Raw genomic sequence first — 17,906 nt, forward strand, 5'->3', positions numbered from 1 at the left:
TTGTATTTTTAGTAAAGACAGGGTTTCTCCATGTTGGTCAGGCTGGTCTCGAACTCCTGACCTCAGGTGATCCGCCCACCTTGGCCTCCCAAAGTGCTGGGATTACAGGTGTGAGCCACCGCGCCCGGCTATAATGTTTTCTATTATATATCTTCATATGGCTTTTTTAGTGATTGTGTTAGGTGTTACATTATGAATACATACATTATCAAAATCTACTGATGTCAACATTTTACCAGTTTGAGTGATGAGCAGAAACCTTCTTTTCCCTTTATAGCCCTTTGCCCTTCCCATTTATAATAAAATGTATTATTTTATCTTCTTACATTGAGAATTACATTAGACTGTGCTAGACTTTTTGTTCAACCATCAAACATCATTTGTAATACTCAAAAGGAGAAGGAATGTCTATTTTATTTGCCTATAGTTTTGCTTACTGTGTTCTTCTTTCCTGATGGTCCAAGGTTCCTTCTTTTGTTATTTTCTTTCTGCTTAGAGAAGTTCTTTTATTCTTTAAGAGTAGCTCTGCTAGCCACAAATTCCTTTAGTTTCTTTGTCTGAGAATGTCTTTATTTCTACTTTATTCCTGAAGAAGAATTTCACCAGATGTAAGATTTAGGGTTGATAGTTCTTTTTTTTTTTTTTTTTAGCACTTAAAAAATATTGTGCCAGTTCTTTCTGGCCTCCATGGTTTCTGATGAGAAAACCACTATCATTAGAATTTATTTTTCCCTATTGATATGTGCTTTAAAGATTTTTTTATTTGTCTTTTGTTTTCAGATGTTTGAGTATGATGTGCCTTGGTGTGAATTTATTTGCATTTATTATCTTCGAATTTCACTCAGATTCTTGAATCTGTTGCTTTATGTTTTTTGTTTTTGCCAAGTTTGGAGAATTTTCAACCCTTATGTCTTTGAATTCTTTTTCTTCTTCTTCTTTTCTTTCCCCGCATGCTCTTTCTCTTCTCCTTCTGGCACTCCAATAATATGAACATTGGATCTTTAAAAAAAATAATCCTACATATCTGTAAGGCTCTGTTCAGCTTTTTCAGGCTATTTTCTCCCTCTTGTCTAGATTGGGTAATTTTTATTGTTCTCCAAGCTTACTCATTCTTCTTTTTTCATTTTGTTATTGAGTTCATCCATTGAGTTTTTAATTTTGATTATTCTATTTTTTGCTCTAATATTTCCATTTTATTCTTCTTTATATCTTCTATTTCTTTACTGATACTTCCTATGTTTTTATTCATTTTGAGAATGTTTGTAATTGCCATTAAGTATTCTTATGGTTGTTGCTTTAAAATCCTTGTTAGGTCATTCTATGACATCTCTCATCTTGGTGTTGATATTGTCAGTTGTCTTTTTTTATAATCTTCCTGGTTTTTTGAATGATGAATGATTTTTTATTGAAACTGGGACATTTCCAAAATTTTATTTATATTTTTGGATTTAGGTGTACAAGTGCAGTTGTGTTACATAGATATATTGTGCAGTAGTGAAGTATGGGCTTTTAGTGTATCCATCATCTGAAGAGTGCACATTGTACCCAATAAGCAGTATTTCATCCTTCACCCTTGATACAGTCTGGCTGTGTCTCTACCCAAATCTCATCTTGAATTGTAACTCCAACAATTCCCACGTTTGTGGGAGGGACCCAGTGGGAGGTAACTGAATCATGGAGGCAGGTCTTTCTCTTGCTGTTTTCACAATAGTGAATAAGTCTCACAAGATCTGATGGTTTTAAGAAGAGGAGTTCCTTTGCACAAACTCTCTTTGCCTGCTGCTGTCCATGTAAGATGTGACTTGCTCCTCCTTGCCTTCCACCATGATTGTGAGGGCTCCCCAGCCACGTGGGACTGTAAGTCCATTAAACCTCTTTCTTTTGTAAATTTCCCGGTTTCAGGTATGTCTTTATCAGCAGTATGAAAATGGGCTGATACAATCCCTGCTCCCCTCACCTTTTGGATTCTCCAGTGTCTATTTTTCTCTGCATGTCTGTGTGTTCACATGCCACTTAAAAGTGAGAAGATGTAGTTTTTCACTTTGTTTCTGAGTTATTTCATTAAGAATAATGGCCTCCAGTTCCATATATGTTGCTGTAAAAGACATGATTTCATCTTTTGAAATGGATGAGTAGTATTCCATAGTCTATACACACCATGTGGTCTATATATATAAACCACATTTTAAAAATACTACAGCAAACATATAAGGGCAGGTGTCTTTTTGATAAGATGATTTCTTTTCCATTGGGTAGATTACCAATAGTGGGATCAAAGGGTAGTCCTATTTTAATTCTTAAAGAAATCTCCATCCTGTTTTCCATAGAGGTTGTACTAATTTACATTCCCACCAACAGTGTATAAGCATTCCCTTTTCTCCACAATCTCACCAAAATCTTTAAATTTTTGACTTTTTAATAGTACCCATTGTGACTGGTGTGAAATGGTATCTCATTGTAGTTTTGATTTGCATTTCTCTGATGATTAGTGATGTTGAGCATTTTCTCTTGTTTCTTATCCACTTATGTGTCTTCTTTTGAGAAGTGTCTATTCATGTCTTTTGCCCATTTTTAAGTGGGGTTGTTTTTTTGCTTGCTGAATAGTTTAACTTCCTTATAGATTCTGGATATTCAATCTTTGTTGGATGCATAGTTTGCAAATATTTTCAATAAATATTTGCAAATATTTTCTCTTAATTTATAAGTTGTCTGCTTACTCTGTTGCTAGTTTCTTTTGCTGAGCAGAAGCTCTTTAATTTAATTAGGTTCTACTTATCAATTTTTGTTTTTGTTGCAATTGCTGTTGAGGACTTAGTTATAAATTATTTGCCAAGGCCTGTGTCCGGAATAATATTTCTTAGGTTTTCTTCTAGGATTCCCTAGGATCTTATGTTTAAATTTTTAATCCATCTTCAATTAATTTTTTTATATAGTGAAAGGTAGGGGTCCAGTTTCATTCTTCTGCATGTAGCTAGCCAGCTATTTCAGAGCCGTTTATTGAATAGGGAGTCCTTTCCTCATTGCTTATTTTTGTCAACTTTTTGAAGATCATATGACTGTAGTTGTGTGGCTTTATTTTTGGTTCTGTATTCTGTTCCATTGTTCTATATGTCTGTTTGGGGTGTGTGTGTGTGTGTGTGTGTGTGTGTGTGTGTGTGTGTGTGTGTGTTTTACCAGTACCATGCTGTGTTGGTTACTGTATCCTTGTAGAATAGTTTGAAGTCATTACCTTCATTCTTGAAGAACACTTTTGCTGGTTTTAGAATTACTGGTTGAAGTTTTTTTTTTTCTGACCTTTAAACATGTCAAGCCATTGTTTTCTGATTTCCACCTTTTCATCAGAGAAATCAGACATAATCCGTAACATTTTCCTTCCATATGATGTATATAATGTATCTTTTTTTCTATAACTGCTTTTAAGATTTTTCCTCTTTATTCTTGTTTTCAGCTATTGATATGCCTTCTTTTGGTTTTCTTTGTACATACATTGCATTGGATTTATCGAGCTTCTTGGATCTGTAGGTCTGTTTTTAATCAAATCTTGGAAATTTTCAACTATTATTTCTTCTAATCTATTTTTACGCCCTATCTGTTCTCTCTTTTTCTTTTGAGACTCAAATCATAGTTTGCTAAGCATCTTGATATTGTCCCACAGGTCACTGAAACTCTGTTCATTTTGTCAATATTTTTTTTCTCTTTGTTTATCAGATTGAGTAATTTCTCTTGACAGATTTTCTAAGTTACTAACACTTTATTCTGGTACCTCCAATCTGCTGTGAAGCCCATACAGATATTGTACTTTTTGTTCTAAAATTTCCTTTCTTTTCAATTTCTCTGCTAAGTTCCCCATTTGTTCACTTATTATGATCACAGTTTTCTTTCCCTCCAACATTTTATATATATATAATGTTTATAGTATTTATAGTATACTTATAATATATTGAGGCCTTTTTCTTTTAATTTCAACATCTGGTCCATTTCAGGGTAGGTTTTATTGATTGCTTTTTCTTTTGACTATTGGTCACATTTTTCTCTTTGTTTATGTATCTGATAATTTTTTGTTTTATGCTGGACAATGTGAATGGTTGTAGAGACTTTGGGTTGTATAGTTTTCCTCTGGTATATGCAAAAGATTGTTTCCAGGACCCCCTGTGTATACCAAATCCATGCATACTCAGTTCCTGCAGTTGTCTCTTCAGAACCCACATATATGAAAAGTTGGCCCTCTGTATGAGTGGGTTTCACATTCCACTGATACTGTATTTTTATCCACATTTGGTTGAAAAAAAATCTGCATATAAGTAGACCCATGCAGTTCGAAATCATGTTATTCAAGGTTCAACTGTATAATCCTTCTTCTAGGAGAAGTGATTTTTATTCTTATAAAAATTGATACTATATATTATTTATAACAGCTTTATTGAGCTATAATGTACCTACCTACAATTCAATGGTTTTAGTATATTCACAGATATGTGCAACTATTTAGAATGTTTTTATCACCTCAAAAAGAAACTCTGTACTTCTTAGCTCTACACTTTCCGACCCCTAAACTGTCTCTATAGATTTGCTTGTTTTCAGCATTTCATTGAAATAGAATTTATAATATGGGGTCTTTTGTGACTGGCTTCTTTTACTTAGCTTAATGTTTTTAAGGTTCATCCATGTTGTAACCAGCACCAATACTTTATTCCTTTTTGCGACCATATGTACTCCATTGTATGGCTGTACTACGATTTTCTTATCCATTTACCAGTTGATAGATGGAGAGCTGATTTTCATTCTAGTAGACAGTTAAGTTGGCTGGACTCAAACTCCAAACTCTCTCTCTTTCCTGCTAAATACATACAAATAGCAAATGTCCTCCTTTTTAGGATGGATGCCATTCCAGTTTCTGCATGTTCTAGATTGCTGTCTAATGCCTACAAATAGCTCTTTTTATATTTCGTCCAGAATTTATCATATTTTTTCTGTGTGAAGGTTAGCTAATACAATCTACTCCACTGTTACTGGATGCAGAACTCACAATGCCTTACATTTCAATTCCCAATACAGCTTATGAAGCCTTCCATAGTCTTATTTCCTTCAAGCCTCAAAAAACAGCTTCCTCTCTCAACTCCAGATAAATGTCTTAGGTAAACAGAGAATGCTGCTAGTGATATTTAGTCACTTCATCAATGTCAGCTAAGAAGGTGAAATCTTGGAAACACAAATTTTAGAGCTGGAGTGGTCTATTGAGTGAGATTATTGCTGATGGAATTCAAGTATCCATTCTTTACTCTTTACTGTTGTGAAAGTTGCACTTCAAGACTTGAAATCACCCCTTGTGATTGGGGAGCAAGCCTGGCCAGGGTGTCTATAAAATTCAGCCTTGCTCTTTTTAGCTCTCCAGAGGAGGCTGTTATCCTGCCTTCCTAGTAAGGCAGAGGGAAGGAAGTACCAGCACCACAAGTACCACCATTCTGTCTCCCACCTTTGGGACTTAAAAATAATAATTAAAATTACAATAAAATAATCGTCAGATAAAAAACATCTCTGTGAAGCCTTACCTCATCTTCTGTCCTGCCAAATCCTAGCTAGTCTTTGAATCCTCTCCGTAGGCTTCTGAGAGTTCCATGAAGGAGTAGGACTATGTTGTAGGTAACAAGAAGGAGTAGGACTATGTTGTAGGTAACAATTGTATTCCTATCCTGCAAGCATGCCTAGTACATAGTAGGCACCCAATAAGCGTTTATGCAACGGATATTTGAATAGCTGAGCATATAATCTGATAAAGAGAAGATCTTGTAGTTCTGACATTCTGTATGGCAATTCTGAATCTGTGACCGGCTGGCTTTATTTCAGTGATTTAATTATGACCCTCCAGTTGAGAGTACAGTTGAAATATCTAAGTGAAATTTTAAAAACCCTGAAAACCAAGTCCAAGTCACGAATAACTTCCTATGTTGCTTTTTTTTTTTTAACCTCTGTTGTAATTATTCTGGACCAAAGTACAAGGAAACTAGGACACAAATTCTATTCTTCCCGTTTATTCATGCATTAAAAGATTACAATGCCGTTCTCACTCATAGGTGGGAATTGAACAATGAGAACACTGGGACACAGGATGGGGAACATCACACACCAGGGCCTGTTGTGGGGTGGGGGAAGGGGGGAGGGATAGCATTAGGAGAAATACCTAATGTAAATGATGAGTTGATGGTTGCAGCACACCAACATGTCACATGTATACATATGTAACAAACCTGCACATTGTGCGCATGTACCTGAGAACTTAAAGTATAATAAAGAAAAATATTACAATGCCATAGACAGTTATATTTATCACAGCACCTAGAAATACTTCATGATTTAGAACAGAATAGAAAGCATCACAAATTATTGATGGCACAAGATACAATTTGAATGGTGTCAGAGAAAAACATTTCAAAATAAAAATAGGAAGGTTCACTCATGTACTACTGTTTTGATTGTTTTTCTTTATAAAAATGCAGATTATGTGGCGTCTCTGGGGAGACCTGTGGCTTCTCGGTATGCTGATGGTCTGTTTCCACAGCTCTACAGAGCAGAAGATGGCAGAGTATACAATGTAAGTCAGAGTTCCCTCAATGCGCAGTCCTGTGACATGGTGCTGACATCACATCGGGGAGTGCAGTGTGGGGAGAGACTTGTGCTGCTTGGCAGGGATGCAGCTGAGCCAAAGCCTTATTAGGCTGGGGGTTTTCTTTTGGCATTGATAGGGTGATGAAAATCATGGCCAAGGAAGGAAGTTTTTGATCTATTAGAAATTAGTGCAGAAAGCTCTTGATGAGAGATGAAAACCTTTGCACATTACCACTTCGTTTTGCTTTGAAAATAAAGGAAAAAAAAATATGACAGAGATGATCTGAAAGCCAAGAGCAAACTGCCATTATCTGAGAGAAGCATTAGGAATAAGGGCAGCATTTGCAGATAGGAGAATGAGCACCACCTCTGACCAGAGGCCTTTACTCCCAGCAATTCAGCACCTGAGTCTCACGTCTCCTACATGCCAGGCCCTGTGCAGACCCTGGCCAACCACATGGAGCTCAAAGTCTGTTGGAGACACATGTCCCATCACGTCCATTTATGGATATTTGTTCATGTCTATGTACATCCATGTACCACCTGGACTACTGTTTCCTAATATTTAGAAAATTTAAATTACTTTTATTGGTAAATTTTTTTTTTTGAGAAAATTTTTGTCGACCCTATCCTCGAATATGTCTTCCAGTTGTTTACTCTCCTTCTCTTTCAGGAATGCCAATGAGTCATAGGTTTGGTCTCTTTACATAATCCTATGTGTCTCAGAGGTTTTGTTCATTTTTTTAAATTCTCTTTTTCTTTTGAGACACTTTCTTGTTCTATCACCCAGTCTGGAGTGCAGTGGTGTGTTCATGGCTCACTGCAGCCTTGACCTCCCGGGTCTGAGCGATCCTCCCACCTCAGCCCTCCAAGTAGCTGGGACCACAGGCGTGTGCCATCACACCCAGCTAATTTTTGTATTTTTTGCAGATGGGGTCTCGCCATGTTGCCCAGGTTGGTCTTGAACTCCTAAGCTCAAGCAATCTGCCTGCCTGGGCCTCCCACCTGCCTTGGCCTCAACCTCATGCCTCAGATTACATGTGTAAGGCATCATGCCTGCCCCTTTTTCTTTATTTTTGTCTGCCTACATTGATGCAAAGGAGTGATTCTTCAACTTTGAAGTTCTTTCCTCAGCTTGGTCTATTTTGTTGTTAATGATTCTGATGGTATTATGATATTTCTGTAGTGAATTGTTCAATTCCAAAAGTTCAGTTTGGTTCTTTCTTAATATGGCTATATCATCCAATTCTTGGATTATTTTACCATTTTCCTTGGATTGGGTTTCCACCTTCTCCTGTATCTTTATGAGCTTTCTTGACATCCAGATCCTCAATTCAATGTCATTTCAGCCATTTCAGTCTGGTTAAGAACCACTGCTGAGGAGCTAGTGTGATTGCTTGGAGGTAAGAGGACACTCTGGACTGAGAGTTTACGGAATTCTTGCACTGGTTCTTTCTCACCTGTGAAGGCTGATGTTTCTTCATCCTTTTAAGTTGCCATCCTTTGGATGGGCCTTTTTGTTTTTATGTTCTTTATTTCCCTTGAGGGTTTGACTGTGGTGTGAGTTGGGTATAGCTGATTGGCTTAGTTTCTGGATGCTTTCAGAGGGCCAGCGCTCAGCTCAGCATTCCTGGGCTGCATGCTGTAACCCTGGGGCCTAGGACTGGGCTGTGGCTTTGTCCTCTGGCCCCTTGAGGTCGAACACTGGCAGCGCTGGAGCAGCCAATGTGCTACCAGGCTGCTGGCAAAAGCCTTCCATTAGGGGCTTCTGGCAATTCTCTGGTGGGGCAGCAGGGGGGCCATGGGTAAAAATACCCTGGTGGGGTGTTGGGGCTGCCCAGGAAACAGCAGAGAGCCTGGAGGGATACTGTAAGAGGGACAGCCAGGCCATTCAGCCCTTGGAGAAACCTCCATGATGGGGGTGGTAGGTTGCCTTCAGCTTGAAGATGCACCCACTACTTACTTTTTCCAAAGCTTAAATTACCTTTTTTTTTTTTGATGGAGTTTCACTCTGTCACCCAGGCTGGAGTGCAGTGGCGCCATCTCAGCTCACTCCGCCTCCTGCGTTCAAGCGATTCTCCAGCCTCGGCCTCCCAAGTAGCTACAGGTGTGCGTCACCGTATCCAGCTAATTTTTCTATTTTTAGTAGAGATGGGGTTTCACCATGTTGGCCAGGCTGGTCTCGAACTCCTGACCTCAGGTGATTCACCCACCTTGGCCTCTCAGAGTCCTGGGACTACAGGCATGAGCCATCATGCCAGGTCCAGCTTAAATTCCTTTTTAAACTAAGCCTGATCCTAAGCAATACTATCTGTGGAATCTTCAGTTTGATGTGCTAAGTATATTTTTTATCTGAACCACATTAAAATCAATGCCAAACTTTTAAAAACACCTGTCCCTTTACCTTTAAAATCCACCTCCACATTCCCTGTGATGTGCCCACCCTGGCTTCTGTGTTGTAGCAGTAGCTGTGGATGCTGGTGAAGGAGCTGGTAATTCTGTCTTAAGGGGCCATGAGAAGCCTCCAAGAAGTGATGCTGGAGCTTGAGGAATGAGGTTGACATACACATGGGACAGGGAAGGAAGGAGCCTGAGCCAAGCCACAAAAATGTGGAATGAGGTGATGTGGTCTGAAAGCACATTTTCCAAGATAAAGTACCGTATCTTCTTTTAAAATGTGCTCTAAGAATCCCTAAGCCTAGCTGGGAAGGTGACCGCATCCACCTTTAAACACGGGGCTTGCAACTTAGCTCACACCGGGCCAATCAGATAGTAAAGAGAGCTCACTAAAAAGCTAATTAGGCAAAAACAGGAGGTAAAGAAATAGCCAATCATCTATTGCCTGAGAACACAGCGGGAGGGACAGTGATCGGGATATAAACCCAGGCATCTGAGCCAGCAACGGCTACCCTCTTTGGGTCCCCTCCCTGTGTATGGGAGCTCTGTTTTCACTCTATTAAATCTTGCAACTGCTAAAATAAAATAAAATAAAATAAAATGTGCTTTGTCACAGAATAGGGCACAATTTTTTCTTGTTCCTTGTCTATGTCTTCTATTGCCTCTCTACCTCTTGAAAGGCCTTGCACAGTGTGTCTGATCTATGTGAAGGATGGTTTATTTGTACATACAAGAAACTTCCTGCAAGTCTCTGTCACCATTTGGGGGCAGCTCAAGGGCTGCTGGTAGCAGCAGTGAGTGATCAGGTGGTCCAGGTGCAGGAGAGCTTCACCCGAGAGAGGAGGGCATGAGGACAAAAGTCATGAGCAGAAGGATGTGTAGCTGGGATGGCATCCTTTAGAGGAAGCCAGGAAGGTGTGCTGGCATGTTCAGTAGCATTTTCAGAAATATTTTTGGAATGTTATATTTAGGAAAACATTTAAGTGAGACATTATTTTCCATCTGCCTTTGTTGGTCTTTTCTTCTACCTAATTTCTTAAGAGTACCCTGGGCTTTTTCTGATAAAGATAATCTGTAACTATAAAGATAAAACATAATCTGGAAAGATATTTTTTAAGGACTGCTGTATTTTGAATAGATCATATTATCATCTTTTCTTCTGTGGAGAATCCAAGCGTTTTTCTGTTGAAAGACTGGAACCTTTTCTCCTGGATTCTGTAGTGTTTGGAGGGTCATTGACAACACTGTTATGAGTGCACAGTTCTCGGTGGCAGCACTGTGGTTCAAATGACTTATTTTGGTGTTGTTTTATTTTTTTTGTCTTTTATTTTCATTAAGCTCACAGCTAAATCAGAACTGATTTATCAGTTTGTGGAACATTTAACACAAGCTGTGGAGAGCTACAAGCAGCGAATGGACTGGCTCACCAGCAAGAGCCGGCAGATTTTTGGTGTCATCTTGGAACAGTGCGTCACCATAGTGCTGGATTTTGGCGGCATTCTGGAGGGGGAGCTTGATCTGTGCCGAGAGGCTCTAACAATGGTTCTCCAGGAGCAGGTGGCTCACATAACCAAGTTCAATATCATACGGTGAGTTCCCATAGGAAGGGAGTATTTTAGTGAAAGTTCATAGTAATTTGTACATATTTGGAATTAAGTAGCACAGCTGACACAGTTAGCTCTCTGGTGAGGGAAGAGGCATTATCTTATACTTTCCTAGAAGATGTAATTTCAGCAGCAATCCCACAGTGAATAAATCTTAGGAACTTTTATCTGCTTTGCACAGGGTGTCTTAGCTTTCACATTAAAAGAGATTTAGAAACATGCATTTCTTCAGTGCATGGGAAGGTTAAAATATAAGAATATGAGTTATGGCAAATATATATTTAAGGCCATAAATCTCTTCATTCATTTTAGCTTTTAACTTGGGTAATGAATTCAAATGTCACTAATTTCACTGATTTTCCAGACTGAAGTTGCAACTCAAGTTGACCTCCCCTATAAGTTGACCCCTTTCACCAGAACAACAGGTGGCTGGCTTTATAGAATTTCCCATATTTCAGAGTTTTCACAACCAATTATTTATGGATTCTTGGATTCAAGAGAATTTGGACCTTAGCACTAACTTCTCATCTGGAAAAGTTATTGCACCTCCCTGACAAAAAACATCTGGATAACGGTTGGGGAAGGATCTATCTCATTCAGTTTTTCTGTTTTTAATCAAATACTTTCAGCTAAATAGAGGACATCTTTGGGGACAATGCCTAATTATGTTCTATCTAGATTCCTATTTCTGTCACAGGTATATTACTGAAGGAATCAAGTGCTTAAGTCTGCAAAGCTTTTGCTTTCTTGGAAACCTCTGTACAACACAGATGCCACTCAGCCAGATTCTCTACCCAGGAAGCACACAGCAGACATGAGTGTGAGCCAGCCCTGCTTCTGGTGGCAGGCCATGGGGGCAATCGGGCCAGTTTATTTGCAATTATCAAGTGCAAATAAATTGAGATAATTCAAATGGCTCTTCTTTTTTTGGAATTGGGGGTTCTACCAGTCATTTATAAGCCCAAACTAAATGGTTTAACCAAATTTTCTCAGGATTTAAAAACTAATACTCTGTTGAACTCAAAACAATACCAGTATTAATCCAAAAGAAGGCAACCTATGGGAATCTTTCAGGACAATGAAAACAGTGTCATGAAAGAATTAGAAATAAAATTTTAGAGCAATAGAATTGCTGGTGATTTGCAAACCTTAATACTGTGAATTATTATAAATTTACTATTAAGTGAAGCCAGTTACATATAAACTTGCCTGTTTATAAAAAATAACTTCTCTTAATGTTTTAAAGGACTCATTATTAGTGTTTACCTTTCTGTTTCTCATGTAAACATTGTTTTTCCTAGTCAGCACGGCTTATAGAAGATAGTGGTGCTTTGGAAACCTGTCTTAAACAGCTTGCTGGTTTTGTTGGTAACATCAGAGGGCTGGGAGCTATGATTTCTTTCTTTTTCAGCTCTAGAGATGGATGTTGGCAGCTTGCTGCTCATGGCTGTGAGACGGAGGGTTGGCATCCCAGTAGCATTGATCACTGCCCAGTGACCACTCCATGTGATCCTTTTCAGGGTTTCTCAAGAGCCTGTGAAGTGGCAGGAAAATGCTACTCCTGTGACCGAACAGTCCATAGCTACTGCCATCAGTTGGGTTGAGAAACTGACGGTTGAGCTGACTGTGAGCGAGGCTGGCCGCCTGGATGCTCTGCTGGAAGCTGGGAGAGACAAGACTGTAAGTGCGTGCTCATGGCTGGCCCCAGGCCATGGAGGTGGCTTCCAGCTTAACTCTTCACACTCAGTGACTTTACACGGCCCTTCAACTGATCTTGGGCCTCTCCCAGCAGGATCCGACAGAGATCCCATCGGGCACTGATGGTGATGGCATAGCTGGAACAACCCAAATGAGGCCCCTGAATACCCGTCCCCTGAACCTGGCTAGGCTCCCTCTGTGGGGTGACTGGGGATGCAGGGTAGACCCTTGTTTAGCCAGTGTCGGGAGAGCCGAGTGCGACTCATACCCACTGAGCACCGAGAAAGGACAGGACTGAGGCCATAGTTGTGCATCTTTGCCATATTAACTTCACTCTTGCTCTCCTACCAATTAGATCAGTCAGTCTATCTCTTATGGGGAGGAGAGAGAGATTGGAAGACTCCTCATAGAACCCTGAGGATGAAGAAATAAGGTTTTCTCAGCATCCATATTCTGAATCTTTCCTAGTTACTCTTCTTCACAGATGGATCTGTCATCTGTCACACACTTTCCAAGGTGAAGTACACGCAAGCTGATGACTCCATCCATTTTTGGATGTCAATGTATTGACGTGAATTTTGATAGGGACATTTTTGGAAATAAAGCTTTACCTGGAAGAAGTGATTAGATGGTGGTGTGTTATGTCTCTTTGAGCCACAGGGTCTGTGTTTCTGGGAGTGACTCTAGTGATGGGAGTGTTGGGGCAGTGGCAAGCCAGTGGAGACACACTCTGGGCAGGCGGGGTCCTTTGGCCAGCCTGGACTCCCTGTGGGAAGGTCTGCTTGCCTTTGGATACAGTTACTTAACAATTGTGTGCTTCCTCCACTCTGGAAGCCTGGGGTTTCTGTAGGTTTCAGACTTTACCCAGCTGCATCAAGAAGTCCATTGTTGGAGAAAGAAGCCACGTGTTGGCATCTTGAAAGATAGCCCCCAGTGGTCACCGGCCTGTGTTTATCAATACTGAGGGCAATGGTTTGTAATTGGAAACACATTGCTTTTCCTTCCAAGGCCAAAGGAACAAATGTTTTCCATTAAAGAAGAACCAGATACAAGCTAGTTTGTTCCTTGGTCCTTTGAGTTTGTTTTAACATCTGTAAAATTTCAAGTGTCTGGATACCTTAATAAGCATTCAAAAAAATGGAACATTCCCAGGCTCAGGGTATGTGTGCATGAGCCTGTGCACACAGCTGTTCTCTTTGTCTATGAACCTGGCTATTGTGGTCACAGCTGCCTGTGGCCCCCTGACCTGACTGCAGGATCCCCCAGTGACCCTGTCTTTCTGTTTCACTCCTTCTGGTTCGTGCCTCTCCTTTCTCCGGGGTTCATTCCTATTCCAGGAAGTAAGGAACAATTCAGTGAGTTCCAGGGAAGTCCTATGGAAGAAAAGGAATCAAGAAAGAAGCTTCCAGGCACTGATCATCAAATGCAGCCTGAAAGCTTCTGAGAAGAGACTGTGGAGCAGCACATGCAAGCCCTGCACAAACCCCTGTGCCCCTCTGCCTACAGCCTTGATCTGGGGGTGGTCTTAAGGAAAATTCTAGCAAATGCAACTGCCTTGCGTATAAAAATGCCGTGTCCTATGTTTTATGAGGAGTTAAAAAACACATGTGTGTGTGGCAGGGGCTGGGGGGAGTGGGTTCCCATAAGTCCTGCTTCTCTGCTCCATACCTGTCATGCCCATCCCAGTGAGTTCTGAATTCATCCAGATGGCTGCAGTTTGCTCTGAACAGAAAAGATGGAAGGCTTAAAGAATTTTTTGAACAGCAAATATAAACACCTAGACTGTTCCTACTGATGACAGCCTGCTGCAGGTTAGCATCTCCCTCCATGAGCGGGTGCTAAGAGGAGCCAGGAAAGTGAGCATTGTCTTGTGCCCACAAATTAACATTCAAGTCCCGTTTCTATACCAAGCCCACATGAGGAGTAGGGCTGAACCACGTGCTTGGTCATGGAGAAGGAAGATGCCCAGAGAGGCTCCTGGCCCCCTCCAGGCGCAGGCTTTGTAACCACCGCGGGCCAGGAAGACTGAAACAGGAAGCAACGAGAGAGAGCCTTGAGGTCTAATAAGAGCACGTGCAGAGTGGGAGGTCTGTTGAAATGCTGGCTCGACTCATAGCACTCAAAGAGCATGATTGATAGATGAATTACTGTTGCGTCTCATGAAAAGGAACCTGGCTCACTGGGAGGGCAGCACGTGGGGTCCTGGGGACATGTTTGGTGGTTGAGGGGGTTGACATTCTCAGAGACCAGGTGTGTGGACCGGCACAGAGTTTCTGCTCTTCAGTAGCCCTGGTCCAGGACATGCATCTTTGGAAGTTAGTAGCTTCCCAGGCCTCACGAGGAAGGGTGGTGTACAGGATGAAAGGGAAGGCTGTTTACCCAGAGCCCTGGTTCTAAGCTGCCTAAGAAGACCAAGGGGTTTTGCTTCTCTGCCAGGACAAGGCCACCTACCCAGAAGATACCTGCATTTCTGATTCTGTTCTCAGCCTCTCTTCCATCCACTTGCTGACGCACATCTGTTTAGTTTTTGGTTTCTTTTAATCATATTTCCTGGGAGACCAAGTGAGTGGATTAAAGACAGACCCACATGATATCATAAAGAACCTTCACTGCTGGACTGAAAGCCGAAGTCCTGGCCACATTAATCCATGACCCTGGCAGTTCATTTATTTCCTTTTAGTGGTTCAGGCAGGCATCAGATCTTTTCTTTTTTGTGTCTCTGATGCCTAACAAGGGCTCTATAAATGCTTGTTGAACAGTGAAGGGTTGGAAAGGAAATAATTTTCATATTCTTGTGTTTGAGGGGAAGATGTGGGTCCCATTTCCAAGCTATGGCATAGATTTGGGTTTTGTGACTTGAAGTGAGATGGTCTGTGTGGGATTGAACAGGTGAATTTGCTGAGTCTTGTAGGACCCTGTTGGGGATGGCAGGTGGGAACAGAGACCCTGAAACCTGGGAGGCCAGAAAGTCGGTGGTGGTCAAGGATCCTAGGAGGGATCTGAGAGGTGAACTAGATCAATACCATGGGGACAGTCACTACCATGGAGGGAATCAGATCAAATGGGCTGAGACAGCAGAGGGTTCCCACAGGTACAGGGAGGATTTGGAGGTCAGATCCAAGGACTGGAGTTGGCCAGAAATGTTGCAATGTTCAAAGGTGTACGCAGAACAAGACAGAATTTTGCTGGATCTTTCACTGCTGTTCTGGTTGACTTTCTTTTTGCTCTTTGAAGAGTGAAGATTTTTATACCTGGAAGCCTAGGGGATGAGAGCACAGGCTCTGGCCAGTGGAGCAGAGGGCAGTCAGAGTAGAAGCACACACTCCTAGTCTGTTTCTTTCTTCCCCCAAAAGCTGCAGCTAGGTAGATGTCAAGGACTCTTTGGCGGGGCAGAGTGCATGTTACTGTGTGAAGCTGCAGAATTAATGGCCCAGATAGAATAAGGAATTTCAAGTGAAAACATAAAGGCTCCTCCCTACTTGATGTCGTATGAAGTGGCAAGAGCTTTTGACTCACTCTAAAGGAGCTGAATGGAACTCATGTATTTTATCAAATTCGGTGCAAATCAGCATTTAGGGAAATGTGGTCGGTGAGGAAGCTACTCCTGGACTGAAGGCTGCTACTGAGCCTCAGAACTGGCCTTTGCCTTCAAGGAGCTCAAAGACACTGGTTAAGGGAGCAGATTCCCATGAGGATAACTCCTTTAAGCCACACAATCTCCTGGTCCCAACTTTTGGTCAGTGATGTTGGTATCAGGGGTAGGAGCCTGAACCCTTGGATAGTGGGGTAACCACAGAAGTGAAAAAAGTGCCTGTCTGGGGCCACCTTCTATTGCTTGCTCTTACTTTCAGAATTCTGGGGCTCACATTCATCTCTAGCAGGTGACCAGCCTTGCCACAAACAGCACAGCGTAGCCGTGGACAGCAAGGGCAGGGCTTGTGGGGCCAGGCAGCCTAGGCTTACCAGCTTCAAGGCCAACTCAGTTTTCCTTTCCAAGTCTCAGTTTCTTCATCTGTAAACTAGGCATGGTAATAATTCGTGCTCCACAGGACTGTTGTATTGAGTGAGATAATTCATTTTAGTTTATCATCCCAAATAGCCGACAGTAGTAAAGCCATTTTGCTTTAAGAGGCATTTTGCCAGTTTGATGGCAGACAGGAATAGGTAGCATATTTATCCTCCTTTCTGTTTTTCTTTTCTTTTTTTTTTTTGAAACCGAGTCTCGCTCTGTCGCCCAGGCTGGAGTGCAGTGGCACGATTCGGCTCACTGCAAGCTCCGCCTCCCAGGTTCACGCCATTCTCCCGCCTCAGCCTCCCCAGTAGCTGGGACTACAGGCACCTGCCACCACATCCGGCTAATTTTTCTGTATTTTTCATACAGACGGGGTTTCACCATGTTAGCCAGGATGGTCTTGATCTCCCAACCTCGTGATCCAACCGCCTCGGCCTCCCAAAGTGCTGGGATTACAGGCATGAGCCACCGCTCCCGGCCACCTTTCTGTTTTTCTAAGTGTCATCACGTGAGCAGAAAGGAGAGGCAGAAAGACCGTGTACAGGAGAGTGTGGGGATAGGTGGTCTCAATGTAAAGCATGTCCCGGGAAATCTGTAGCGTAGCACAGGGAGTTGACTGAAAATGTATGTGATTAAGAAGCCGAGTAATGAACTTAACGAATAGTGAATAATGTCATAACCTTAGTAAAGGAAAATAAATCTTGACTCACTGTTGGCTACAGCAATTTTCAGTTTGATGAAATCTCAAGGGAAAAACATTTCTGCACAAGAACTTCAGGTTTTGGGATTAGTGCCAGAGCAAAGAAGCTGCGTTTACATGACGTACATTGGATGTGTGTGGTGTCAGGAGCGGCTGACAGACCACCTCGAGATGTGTGTCCTCACCTCCCTCTTCATCTGACCAACCCTAGAAAATACTCTGTGTCTGCTCCCCTGTCTCAGGCCATGTGTCACTTAGATCCTTGCAACAGGATGAACCTGTCCCCATGCTAAACTTGGGCACTGCCACGCTGGAAAACTCAGATAAATAATAGGCCTGCTAAGTGGAAGCCGTTTAAATGCGTCTCCCACAAGGTCATGCATCAGACCAGGAGAAGAGTGAAACAGAACACATCTGCTGGAAGAGCAGTATTGGCTGGCTACAAGGAATCTGGAGAAGATGGTTTCTTCCTTCTTTCAGGGTTTTTCTTGCTTCCAGTTTACTGACTTGAAGAAATTTACAGTATTCCTCAGTCTTTTACTGCTCGATTGGTACTTTTTAGAATCAGGAGCTGGCGTTGAAAGGCCTGAGAGAAAGAGGCCTGGGAGGGGCCGGGGCTTTCTGTGCCTCATTGGTGGAGGGATGTTCCTCAAGTGGCCTGATCTCAGCTCCCACTCTGTCCTTCTCCTAAGTCCCAGTCTGGGCCCCACCCATTGCATCCCACCCCCATCCCTTCCACCTCCTTGGCACAGTCTGCTCCATCTGCTGCAGGCAGAGCACCCCAACCAACTAGAAATCAACCATGAGGACTCCCGTCCCCCACCCTCCCGGCCAGGTGCATTTAAGGCCTGGGATAGACGTTGAGGTGAGGGCATTTGTTGACTATCTTCAG

General features: G+C 41.9%; 1 protein-coding gene across 4 annotated transcripts in view; it reads left to right on the forward strand.

Moving 5' to 3' along the window:
* The window catches only part of VWA3B (von Willebrand factor A domain containing 3B), a 225,651-nt gene that overhangs the window by 22,086 nt on the left and 185,659 nt on the right, over window positions 1–17,906 (forward strand). For all 4 annotated transcript variants that reach the window (XR_008677081.2, XM_031008311.3, XM_055378491.2 and 1 more), the window contains exons 3-5: window positions 6,495–6,589; window positions 10,339–10,589; window positions 12,125–12,284. Coding sequence is in view for 3 of the 4 variants with exons in the window: in XM_031008311.3 (XP_030864171.3) it covers window positions 6,495–6,589; window positions 10,339–10,589; window positions 12,125–12,284 (506 nt within the window). In the remaining variant the exon portion in view is untranslated. The remainder of the gene's footprint in view (window positions 1–6,494; window positions 6,590–10,338; window positions 10,590–12,124; window positions 12,285–17,906) is intronic.

Source organism: Gorilla gorilla, chromosome 12 (assembly GCF_029281585.2).
Source record: "Gorilla gorilla gorilla isolate KB3781 chromosome 12, NHGRI_mGorGor1-v2.1_pri, whole genome shotgun sequence".
NCBI lineage: Eukaryota > Metazoa > Chordata > Mammalia > Primates > Hominidae > Gorilla > Gorilla gorilla.